The 12278-nt window shown below is 53.5% G+C and overlaps 1 protein-coding gene and 1 pseudogene across 9 annotated transcripts in view; one reads left to right on the plus strand and one right to left on the minus strand.

The window, feature by feature from the left end:
• The window catches only part of MSI1 (musashi RNA binding protein 1), a 29312-nt gene extending 23896 nt beyond the window's left edge, over positions 1-5416 (minus strand). For 5 of the 9 annotated variants that reach the window (XM_063646770.1, XM_063646774.1, XM_063646772.1 and 2 more), the window contains exons 1-5: positions 5220-5416; positions 5020-5060; positions 4378-4459; positions 4194-4278; positions 903-944 (exon numbers count right to left, since the gene is read on the minus strand). In XM_063646770.1, the coding sequence (XP_063502840.1) occupies positions 903-944; positions 4194-4278; positions 4378-4459; positions 5020-5060; positions 5220-5278 (309 nt within the window). In that variant the 5' untranslated portion in view covers positions 5279-5416. Of the gene's footprint in view, positions 1-902; positions 945-3127; positions 3275-4193; positions 4279-4377; positions 4460-5019; positions 5061-5219 lie in introns of those variants that run through there. The other 4 variants (XM_063646776.1, XM_063646775.1, XM_063646773.1 and 1 more) reach the window with 2 other exon arrangements.
• A 1887-nt stretch (positions 5417-7303) lies between these two features.
• On the plus strand, positions 7304-10282 carry LOC129010072 (small ribosomal subunit protein eS27-like; annotated as a pseudogene).
• The last annotated feature ends 1996 nt before the right edge of the window (positions 10283-12278 follow it).

Here is a 12278-nt window from a genome sequence, read left to right on the forward strand (position 1 = left end):
TCCCAAAACTCTTCTTCTCCTTCAGCCCTGGAAGGAGTTGGGGGCCTTGATGGAATTCCCTGGCCCGGAATCTTAAAGAGCTCTAGTTCCACCTGGCAAAGGAGGAAACCGAGCTCTCCTGGAGAGGGACCTCGTCCTAGGACCCATGATAAGTCAGTAAAGTCAGGGGTCCTGACCCCGTGTTCCGCAATCAGTCTCTCCTTCTGTCCTCTATATTCAATTGCTTCAAAAGGAAGACCTGGTAGTTGCCCTGAGGCCTGGAATAGACTCTTAGGCCCCTGCCCTGCACCAAAAGTTTTTTGAGTGTTGTATTGCTCAACTGCTCAGAAATCCGTTTTCTGCGCACCTTGCCCCTCTCACCGGGAAAACTCGCCAGAGCAGCAGGGTAAGAGAGCATTGAGAAAGCAGCCACAGACATCTAAACTGAAAGTCAACAGGTAACACAGTCTGTGGTCCCCTCTGCCTCTGCAAAGGGTGACTGGGGGGATCCAAGGGTAGCTCCCTAGCCTGCCTGTAGCGCGGCCTTAGGGTCTAAGTCTGGCCTGTATTTCACTTCCAGAGGCCTGGGCGTCAAAGCTGTGGTCTATGATGTTGGAATTAGACTCAGGCTCCAAACTCTACTGGGTTCAAATACAGGACGATGAATCCTCTGAGTAGCTCCCCTTTCTCCCAAAACACACAAGCCCCTCTCCAGTCCACCCCAGAGCTCACGTGGAAAGACGTGTAGTGTCTTCAGGCCACAGAGCAAGGACGTCAAGAATCCCCTCTCCCAGCCCAGCCCATTCCACAAACACTCCAAGCAGAGGTTCCAGAAGCATCTTCCAGAGCAGGAAATACTGGGAAAATCACTGCCCAGCATTGCCCATAGTAAGAGAGCTCCTCCCAGACATAGACACACCTACCTTGGGCTGTGCTCGTCGAGGGAAGGCCACCTTGGGGTCAATCTACAAGAAAAGGGAGAGGTAGAAGGGGTCTTGGTTATTGCATTTTTAGAATAGTGACCACACAGCCTTCAGCCCTCAGGACCTCTCTCCTCCCAGGACACAAAGGTGATGGAAATCACAAAAGCCTCTAGGAGGACAGAATAGTGGTTAAGCATTTATTTTCATTTTTTTTCAGACAGAGTCTCACTCTATCACCCAGGCTGGAGTGCAGTGGCACGCTCTCAGCTCACTGCAACCTCTGCCTCTCGGGTTCAAGTGATTCTCCTGCCTCAGCCTCTCTAGTAGCTGGGATTATAGGTGCGTGCCACCACACCCAGCTAATTTTCGTATTTTTAGTAGAGACGGGGTTTCACCATGTTGGCCAGGCTGGTTTCAAACTCCTGACCTCAGGTGAGCTACCCGCCTCGGCCTTCCAAAGTGCTGGGATTACAGGCATGAGCCACCACGCCCAGCCAGTTAAGCATTTAGACCCTAACGTCCCACTGCTGGGTTCAAATCCCATTTGCACTGCTTCCCAGCTGTGAGACCACGGTCAAGTTATTTCCCCTCTTTGAACGTCAGGGTCAAGTTCACCTGCAAAATGGGCAAATAATAACACCCACCTCAAAGGGTCATCGGCAGATTATTGGAGATAATGCACACAAAGCACTTGGCATGGTGTCTAGCTCACAGCAAAAACAAAAACATAAAAAATGTAAGCTGTCTTATTCCTTCAAGTATCAGGTAAATCGAGGGCCTTCCTTGCGTAACTGACTTCACACAGATGACCCATCTAGGTAAGGTATGCGATTCAGGCTTTGGAAACCCTGCAAATGGGAATACTCTTTGTCTGCAAAAGGCCACAAGCTGAGAGTTCATAACCATCAGGAGTAGGCTCAGTTCTGTTTTCCCAGCACTATCAACATCAAACAGCTCTCCTTGAGGCTGTGAGCAAACAGCTCCCTGATAATACAGCTAGGCTTGGGGCAAGGCAGAGTGCAGTCTTTGGTGACGTGAAAGGGCATGCGACTTGACTTAGAAACTCTGGGCCTCTTGCCAAGCCTGTGATCTTGGTAATGCACTCGAACTCTCTGAGCCTCAGTTCCTTCATCTGCAAAGTGGGGACAATCACACCCGCTTTTCCCGGGGGCAGCTGCGGGGAATCAGATGAGATAACGCGGGTGAAAGCGGCCCTTTGTGAGCTGCCCTTCATTGCACAAACAAAGGTGCTATTACCAGCAGGCCACCTTTGCCCTCGGCTGTGAACAACCAGAGGGAAAAATCAAGATGCATCTGGGTGTACTCCTGGGTACTATAGCTGTACGACGAACAGCAAAAGACAGGGCATGAGACGCTGTGATCCATGCAGGGCCTACAGGGCCAGGTCAGGCCAGAGCTTTTTGCCACCCACATGGATGGACGTCATTCATAAGTTCACCAGCCAATCGCAGGGAAGATCTATCTTTTCCCAAAGTTCCTTCTGTTCAAAACTCAGCCTCTTTCTAGGCGGCTGGCTCTGGCTTCTCTCTGAATGGCACAGACCAGGAACTAGCCTCCTACAGGCTCCCCCACTGGAATCTGTCCACAGAGATGGAACCTCCAAAATCCACACTAGGGCAATGCCTCCTCTCCTGCCAAGTCCCACTGGGCTCCAGGGAAAAATCACAACTGCCCATTTCTCCCGCCTGAAGTTTCAATTCCACACCTTCACGGACATGTCCATCCTTCTATTTCTCCCACAAGCAGCCTCCCCAGCCACCAGCGCACCACACAGTCCCCCTACACAGACCCCAATGGGGAGATGGTACCCAAGCCACGTTCTCACAGACCCACGCACACCCCATCCCTGACACACCCCACCTCCACTGTGACTCACAGCTGGCAACATAAATAAAACCCAACAAGTAAATAAAAGGTGAAAGTCAGGACTCAAAATAGACTCCCCACAGTAAACCTCCCTCCCACCCCCTTTCCCAGGCTGGAGGACGCCAAACACAGACAAAGCCCTGGCCCTTTTCGGCCCCATCTCCTAAGGATACTCATCTCACCCTCCTTCCTCCCTCATTCTCTTCCCCTTTATCAATCTTCCACTCCTCCATCCCCCAGCCCCTAAATCTCAGCTTCCTCAGCACTGCAGAAGCCATCAGTGCATTCTGAGGACAGGGGATGGTAGCAGAACAGGCAGCTTGATGGCAGATAATCACCAAAAACAATAGGCCACTGTCTCTCCATTTCCAGGCTTGGGTCACTCAGGCTGCGCCAAGAAGATCCTTTCAGAGCCGGCAAAGTTGAGGCCTGGCCTCATTTGCTCATTACTGCGAGCGGGAGCGGGAGCCACTGGGCAGAGATAACAGGAGCTGGGGACAGGCGGTAATTTGACAAATTCTTGGGCACAAGCAGCTATTGTTGCAGGTAAACAGGAGCCAGGGACTGACCCAAGCAGAGAGGCCCAAGGCTGGGGGACAGCCGGGAAGCATGGAGAGAAGAGATCCACACTATCCCTGCCCCCGGCAGACAGACACCCCCATCACATGGGGGTAACCCCCTCCTCTGACTTTTCTCCTTTTCCATCTGCCCTGGAGCCAGCGCCCCCTGCAGGGTCTAAGACACGAAGGAGCTGTGGGACAACAGCAAAATGTTCCATGAGTTTGAATGCCAACCAAGCAGCTTCTCCTAAGATCTAGTCTTCCGAAGGGTCGTTTCCAGGCAAGCTAGAGCCCTTCTCATAAATCCCCTCTGTGGGCAAAGCAGGTCCCTGTCTTCCACACAAAGCAAGGAGCTCATTGACCAAAAGTCGGGGGAGGAGGGAAGGAGAGAGGGAGGGGGCTTCAAGGGATGCTTTGCCATTGGTCTGGATGAAGAGGGGGTGTCGCAGAGCCAAATACTAGTTAGAGTTCACAGAAGCCACCGAGTGGGTCAGTGCTACCCTGACTCACCCAATTTGGGCTGGGGGAGGGACCTAGCCCCACCCCAAGCTCTGCTCTGAGGCATCATGATTAGTACTTCTAGGGAGAGGGTGGCGGCTGCCTCTTCCCTCACTAGGACTAGGGGAGGGGAGATGTAGCATCTCATGGCAGGCCAGGGATTTTTCTCCTCCCTCTCCCCCCCAACTCTAGTGACAAAGTTTCAGAGCATGGCAGCCCTCTTACTCAGAAAAACTCCCTCCTTCCTCACGGACCCCGTCCAGCTGTCCCCTGGGGAGAGTCCTGACCCTCTCCTCCGGCAGCCTCCCTCTCCCAAAGGACCCCCGAAGCCCCGAGGGCCACTCACTGTTTTGGAGTCGAGCTCGTGCCGCGATTGCGCCAGCACTTTATCCACCCCCGCCTGGTCCATGAAAGTGACGAAGCCGAAACCCCTGCGCGCCGTAGTGAGGGAGAGGCAGATGGTTACAAGGCAGTGAGTGGCGGGTGGAGGGGGGCGAGCCGGGAGCAGGAGGAGGGGGTGAGGGGCTCACCTGGATCTCTTGGTCAGGGGGTCCCGCATCACCAGACACTCCTTCACCTCCCCGAACTGGCCGAAGTATTCGCGCAGCCCTTCTGTAACCACACACCCGCCTTCGGACCAGCCCGGGCCCCGCGCCCTTCCCCCCTCCCCCGTCCTTTGCCCCCGGTGACCCCGGAGCGGCCCGGCCGCCCCCGCGCCAAGCTGCCCGCGCGCTCTCCACTGCCGCCGCCCCCCACCGCCCTCGCCCCGTTCCCGCTGAGCCTCCTGGCGCCCACCGGGGCCCCGGGAAGCCGAGGGCCGAGCTGGGCTGGAGGGGGGACAGCTCCGGCCGGGTTCCCGCCGCTCCGGGAGCAGCCTCACAAAAGTTTGAGCCGCAGGTGCGAGCAGAGTTGGCGCTGCCGCCGGCGGGTCCCGGGGGCCCAGCCCACCCCCCGATACCCCCTGAACCCCTCATCTGCTCTCCTCCACCCGCTGGGCCGGGTGCGCTAGCGGATCGCCCTGCGCTTTCGGGGTCTCCGGGCGGGGCGCGAAAGAGGGCGCGAGGGCGCCCGGGGTCAGCAGGGCGCAGGGCCGGGCTGGGGTGTCCGGGTCCGGGGCGCCGGGGGGTCCGGGGTGCCCTGCCGGACCGGCGGGCGCTCCCGGGCTCGCTCACCCTGCGTAGTCTGCCAACTGAGTCCCCCGATGAACATCTTGCTGCGGGAGGAGGAGAGACACAAAGGGCCCGCGTGAGCGCCGGGCGCCAGGGCGCAGGGGGCGCGGGCCCGGGCCCCGGGGAGGCCCGGCCCGACCCGGATCGGCCATGTTGGCGGGGCCGGGGCGGGCGCGGGCCAAGCAGGCCGGGCCGGGCCGTACCAGGGGTCGTGCGGCGAGTCCGGGGAGGCGAGGCCGGGCTGGGGCGCGTCAGTCTCCATCGGGAGCCGCGGGCGGCGCGGGCAGCGGAGCGGCGGCGGCGGCGGCGGCGGCGGCGCTCGGCGCGGGGCAGATGAGGAGCGCGGCGAAGGGGGCCGGACGGACAGGCCATGCTGCCCCCTCCCCCGACCCCGCTCGGGCGGGCGGGCGGGGACGGCCGAGGGGAGGGCCCGCCGGGGGCCGACCTGCCGGCTCCTCCCCCCGCCGCCCTGCGCGCATAAAGCCCCGCGCTCGCCCGCGCGCCCGGGCGCCCGCGGAGGCGGCGGCGCCGGGACCCCCCTCCCGCGGGGCTCCCGGGTCTCCGGGGCCGAGCGAGACCCCGAATCCCGGTGCGGGCCGGGACCAGGGCGCGGCCGCACCCCCCACCCACCCCGGCGCGGGGGCCCGGCCGCGGGAACGCCCTCCCGGAATGAAGCGCTTCCCGGTGCCTTCAAGGTAGCTCGGTTCCGGATCGGGAACCCCCCCGGTCTTCCCTCTCAGGTCCCTGCTGTCCAGAATTGAAGAGAACCCCAATCTCCTCGGGTCGGGCGGGAGATAGCCCCAGTGCTCCCCAGTCCCCACACGCTCCATTTCCCCAGTCGGAGCGAGAAGCCGCCCTCAGAGGCCCCAGTTTCCTCCCAACCTAATTTAGAGCCCCCCACCCCCACCCCAGGGCTCTAATTTAGAGCCCTCGCTCCGTTCCCAGGATCCTATATCCAGTTTGGGGGACCCACTCAATGCCTCGCGTCCCGAGTGGGGAAGCTCCATCAGCACCCCAGTAGAAACCGTATCCTCTTCCCCAATCCGTCCTCAGCCCTTGGTGTCCAAAGTGAGAGTCCCCCTTAGTTTCCCCAAATCCCTGCCGTCCACGTTAGTGGACCCTATAGTCTGTTGAGAAAATCCCGCGCCCCAAGCCCGGGTTCCCATTTTGCCGCCACCCCCACCCCCCGGTGTGAGGAGCCTCCCCTGGTTCTCTCCCTCCCTGGCCGGTTTTTGTGAGATCCATTCAGACTCCTGTCCTGATTCGGGAAACCCGGTTCCAGACGCTCACCACCCCCACCACACCGAGGCTGGAGGAAAAGGCAGTGCCTCTTAGAGCCTCCTGTTTCCAGTTTAGGAGCCCAACGCCTCAGCTGTGCACCGTCCCCTCCGAATGACCCCCTTCTTTTGCAGAGGTCTAAGCTCCACCCCATCCGATTGGAAGAGACTAAACTACCTACCCACTGCATTTGGAATGACTTCCCTCAGTCCCTCTTATTTTGAGGCTACTCCCCATGAAGGCAAACACCTTCCTTTCTACCCCCATCTTCTGGGTCTCTGGGATCCCCCAGCACTTGCACCCAAGGCTCCTGGGAGTCACCTCACATACCCCTAAAATTCCCTCCCTCCAGCCTGGGAACAACCCTGAGAAAGTATTCTGGTTCGCCAGGGGAGCTGCGGGGCCACTCTCATCCCCACCTCTCCATATCCCCACCTCTCCTTATCCCCACCTCTCCATATTCCCACCTCTCCTTATCCCCACCTCTCCATATTCCCACCTCTCCTTATCCCCACCTCTCCATATTCCCACCTCTCTATATTCCCACCTCTCCATGTCCCCACCTCTCCATATCCCCACCTCTCCATATCCCCACCTCTCCATATCCAAGCCTTAGGACCCCTCACTTCCCCAGCTGAAACCAGCCAAAAAAGGGTCAAACCAGGAAGCTTAGGCGGCCAACACCCCTTCTTCCCATCCCTGCTGGGGGTCTCAGTGCCATCCAAGCCCCTTCCTCCCAACTCACCTTCTACTCCTTCCCCCATCCCTACCTTAATCCATCCAGTGTAATCCAGTGACAACCCATGTTGACAAGCCCTTTGCTGTTCACCTTCACATTCCATCCTGAATTCAACACCTTTTATTCCTGGGCATCATAACTCTGACCCCTGGAAGGGTGCCCATCCCCCTCTTGTTAGCCCTCCTTCCCTCCCCCCACCCCAACCACTAGGCAGAGAAGAAAGTGAGAGACTTACAGTAATGGTTTCCTTGGGGACCTTCTGGGAACGCTCAGCAGGTATATCCTGCCACCCTGTGAGCATAACACTAGAAACAAACTTGCTCTTTCCTGTTTGTGTCCCCTACTCTGCCCCACAGTTTCTCAGCATCCCCTGGACTGGGGACTGGGGGGCCAGCCACACAAGGCATTTCTTACCATTCCAACACAAAAGCATTCCAGTTTGTGTCGTAGCAGAGACACAGATGAGGGTGAGCAGGCAGCCTCTGCGGTATTAGGGAGCTGACTCTTCTTAGGTCTGAACTTAAAAAGCGTCATTGGAGAGGTGCAGGGAGTAGAGATCTTCCAGTGTTCCTGGACTTTGGTTTGTATGCTGGTGCTGCTGGGCAGATGAGCTTGAAGGATAGGAAATGGGTCCTTTCCGGCAGTGGCGACCTACCCACGAGAACATGCCTCTCGAAAGGGATCTCCTTCATCCCTCTCCAGAAGAGAAGAGGAAACAGAAGAAGAAACGCCTGGTGCAGAGTCCCAATTCCTACTTCATGGATGTGACATGCCCAGGATGCTATAAAATCACCATGGTCTGTAGCCATGCACAAACAGTAGTTTTGTGTGTTGCCTGCTCCACTGTTCTCTGCCAGCCTACAGGAGGAAAAGGAAGGCTACAGAAGGATGTTCCTTCAGGAGGAAGCAGCACTCAAAGCACTCTGAATCAAGATGAGTGGGAAACCATCTCAATAAACACATTTTGGATTAAAAAAAAAAGGAAATGGGTAAGGGCATCTGTTCAGAGTCAGCCAACGCTGTGTAAGAAGTAGCTTGAGATAGGATCCATGTATTAGCATATTCATTGAGAATCTGAGGAGGAAGCGTCTACCTCTTTTGGTCAGTAGCTTGTTTGTATCACAGTAACATGGGTTAGACTTAGACAAGTCCTCTTTCAGTGCAGGTTTATCTCAGCCGCGGCAGCTTCAGTCCACTTTGTTCACAGTAGGGGCAACAAGTCCTTCTAGAGGTAGCCCTCACAGAACAATGCAGTTGTAAACTCATGATCCTCATAGTAAATTGAGGATCTCAGTGGTATTAAGGAAAAATGATCTTTACAGCAACAGGCCCAGACTTCAGAATTAAGAGATTAGAGGATGTGGTTCCAGCTCTTTTTCTCTGGTACTACACACACAGAACATCACTCAGAGAATAAAAGAAGAATTTGCTTTATAGTTTTTTAAAAATCCTCTTGAGAAAGACAGTGGGCAAATGATATGCAACTTGGCACACGTATTTACTGAACATCTTCTACGTACTAGACACTGTCCTAGGTGCTGTAGTCCCAGCAGCTGCCTTTGTAAAGCTTGCGTTCTAGAGATGAGAGTCATATAAGTAAATGAATGAACGAATGAGTGAATGAATAAATAATAGATAAATAAATGGTGTGTTCAGTTAGATGTTGTAAGTGCCACAGAGAAGGAAGGGTGATAGGGAGGGTGGGTACTATGGGGAAGAAGGTGAGATGAAATTTTATATATATATATACATATATATATATACATATATATATATATATATATATATTTTTTTTTTTTTTTGAGATGGAGTCTTGCTCTGTCACCCAGGCTGGAGTGCAGTGGCGTGATCTCGGCTCACTGCAATCTCTGCCTCTTGGATTCAAGTGATTCTCCTGCCTCAGCCTCCCCAGTAGCTGGGATTACAGGCGTCCACCATCACTCCTGACTAATTTTTTGTATTTTTAGTAGAGATGGGGTTTCGCCGTGTTGGCCAGGCTGGTCTTGAACGCCTGACCTCAGGTGATCTGCCCACCTCTGCCCTTGAAAGTGTTGGGATTACAGGCGTGAGCCAGCGCACCTGGCCTGAGATGCAATTTTAAATCAACAACATTCTCATGGGGAGGGTGATGTTTTAGCAAAGACTTGAAGGAGATGAGGTAAATGAGTCTACTCTATGATACAGAACTCTCATTTAAGCAGAGTGTCTGCATCTCTTAAGTGCAATGATAACCAACATTCATATTTTGATATGCACTACTCTAAAACTGTAGGTCAAGTGGACTAGGGGTGGATGGGGGCTCAGAAAATGGCAGTTTTTGAACAAACACCTCTATCAGATGAGAAGGCTGAGAGCTGAGGGTTTTCCTTGGCCACTCTCGGAGAAACACAGCTTTAAGATATATTGAAGAGCCTTTGAGAATGACAACAACAAAATTAAAGATTAAATTATAGTCCATGTGGTTTTAGCATGCGGAGTATTTCACAGTGTTCTCATTCTTTGAAAATGCAATATTGGCCGGGCGCAGTGACTCACGCCTGTAATCCCAGCACTTTGGGAGGCTGAGGTGGATGGATCACGAGGTCAGGAGTTCGAGACCACCTGGCCAACATGGTGAAACCCTGTCTCTACTAAAAATACAAAAATTATCCTGGCGTGGTGGTACACGCCTGTAATCCCAGCTACTTAGGAGACTGAGACAGGAGAATTGCTTGAACTCGGGAGACGGAGGTTGAAGTGAGCTAAGATTGCACCACTGCACTCCAGCCTGGGTGACAGAGTGAGACTCCATCTCAGAAAAAAAAAAAGAACAAAAGAAAATGCAATATCCAAACAAAGCTCTGAATTACCTGGAACTTCCCATTTCTTGTCCATGCAAGACAAGGAAAAATTTACTGTAAGCTGATTAAGAGCCATGCATTTATAATCAGTCCATTTTACAAACTTCCCCCACTTAAAAAAAAATATATATATACCTATATATATATTTTTTCTTTCTTTTTTTGAGGCAGGGTCTCACTCTGTTGCCCAGGCTGGAGCGCGGTGGCACGATGAGGGTTCACTGTAGCCTCAGCCTCCTGGTCTCAAGCAGTCTTCCCAACGCAGCCTCCCAAATAGCTGGGACTACACATGCATGCCACCATGCCCAGCTAATTTTTGTTTCATTTTATTTTGCAGAACGGGGTCTAACTATGTTGCCCAGGCTGGTCTCAAGCTCCTGGACTCAAGCAATCCTCCACTACCACGGCCTCCCAAAGTGCTGGGATTACAAATATAAGCCACTATGCCCAGCCTAAAAAGTAGACTTTATTTTTATTGAGGAGAAGGTACAGAGATTTCCCCATACCCACTGACCCCACATGTATGTAACCTTTCCCACTAACCTTTCCCACTGTCAACATCCCCCACCAGAGTGCTACATTTGTTACAAATGGTGAACCTATACTGACACATTGTTATCACCCAGAGTCCATAGTTTAGAGTTCACTCTTGGTTTTATACATTCTATGGGTTTGGGCAAATGTATAAGGACATGTATCTCCCATTATACTGTCATACAGAGTAGTTTCACTGTCCTAAACATTCTCTGTGCTCCACCTATTTGTTCTCCCCTCCCCCAACCCCTGACAACCCCTGATCTTTCACTCTCCATAGTTTTCTCTTTTCAAGAATGTCATATAGGCCGGACGCGGTGGCTCACGCCTGTAATCCCAGCACTTTGGGAGGCCGAGGCAGGCGGATCACGAGGTCAGGAGATCGAGCCCATCCTGGCTAACATGGTGAAACCCCGTCTCTACTAAAAATACCAAAAATTAGCTGGGCGTGGGCGTGGTGGTGGGCGCTTTTAGTTCCAGCTACTCGAGAGGCTGAGGCAGGAGAATGGCGTGAACCCAGGAGGCAGAGCTTGCAGTGAGCCGAGATCACCCCGTTGCGCTCCAGCCTGGGCAACAGAGCGAGACTCCGTCTCAAAAAAAAAAAAAAAAAAGAACGTCGTATAGTTTGAATCATACAGTAGTAGCCGTTTCAGATTGGCTTCTTTCACTTAGTAACACACAGTTAAGATTCCTCTATGGTGGCTTTTTTTGTGTGTGGGTTTTATTTTTTTGTTTCTTGGGTTTTTTTGCTCGTTTGTTTTGTTTGTTTGTTTGTTTGAGACAAAGTTTCACTCTGTTGCCCAGGCTAGAGTGAAGTGGCATGATCAGGCTCACTGCAGCCTCAACCTCTCAGGCTCAAGTGATCCTCCCACCTCAGCCTCCCGAATAGCTGGGACTACAGAATAGTTGGGACTACAGGCACACACCACCGCCCCTGGCTAATTTTTGTATTTTTTGTAGAGACAGGGTTGCACCATGTTGCCCAGGCTGGTCTGGAACTTCTAGCTTCAAGTGATCCACCTGCCTTAGCCTCTCAAAGTGCTGGGATTACAGGTGTGAGCCATCTCGCCTGACCCCCTCTATGTCTTTCCATAGCTTGAAAGCTCGTCTGTTTTTAGTGCTGAATAATAGTCTGTGCTCTAGATGTGCCACAGTTTATGCATCCCTTCACCTCCTGAAAGACGTCTTGGTTGCCTTCAGGTTCTGGCAACTATGATGAAAGCTCAGGTTTTTGTGTGGACATAGGTCTTCAGTCCCACACTTTTTTGTCCTAATTTTTCTCTCTTTTTTTTTCCTTCTTTCAGATTTCTGGACTCAACCAGAAGGCTGTGAGCTGGAGTAATGAGAGCACTTGACTGAGAGTCCAAAGATCCATATGCTGGTCTTGGGACTACCACTGTTTCTGGTTGGGTGGTTCTAAGGATACGCCACTTAGCCTTCTGAGCTTCCATTTACTTTCGGAGCTGCTGCAAGACTTAAGTGAGATCATGTATTTGAAAGCACCTTAGACACTCTAAAGCACTATGGGAAAGTAAAGGTAGTCCATCAAAAGCACTATGGGGGTGCCGGGTGTGCTGACTCACGCCTGTAATCCTAGCATTTTGGGAGGCTGAGGTGGACAGATCACTTGAGGTTAGGAGTTTGAGACCAGCCTGGCCAACATGGCAAAACCCTGTCTCTACCAAAAATACAAAAATTGACCAGGCGTGGTGGTACATGCCTATAATCCCAGCTACTGGGGAGGCTGAGGTGGGAGAATCGCTTGAACCCAGGAGACGGAGCCTGCAGCGAGCCGAGATCCTACCACTGCACTCCCGCCTGGGCAACAGAGTGAGACTCCATCTCAAAACAAATGAACAAAAAGCAGCACT

Source organism: Pongo pygmaeus, chromosome 10 (genome assembly GCF_028885625.2).
Source record: "Pongo pygmaeus isolate AG05252 chromosome 10, NHGRI_mPonPyg2-v2.0_pri, whole genome shotgun sequence".
In the NCBI taxonomy this organism is placed as follows: Eukaryota; Metazoa; Chordata; class Mammalia; order Primates; family Hominidae; genus Pongo; species Pongo pygmaeus.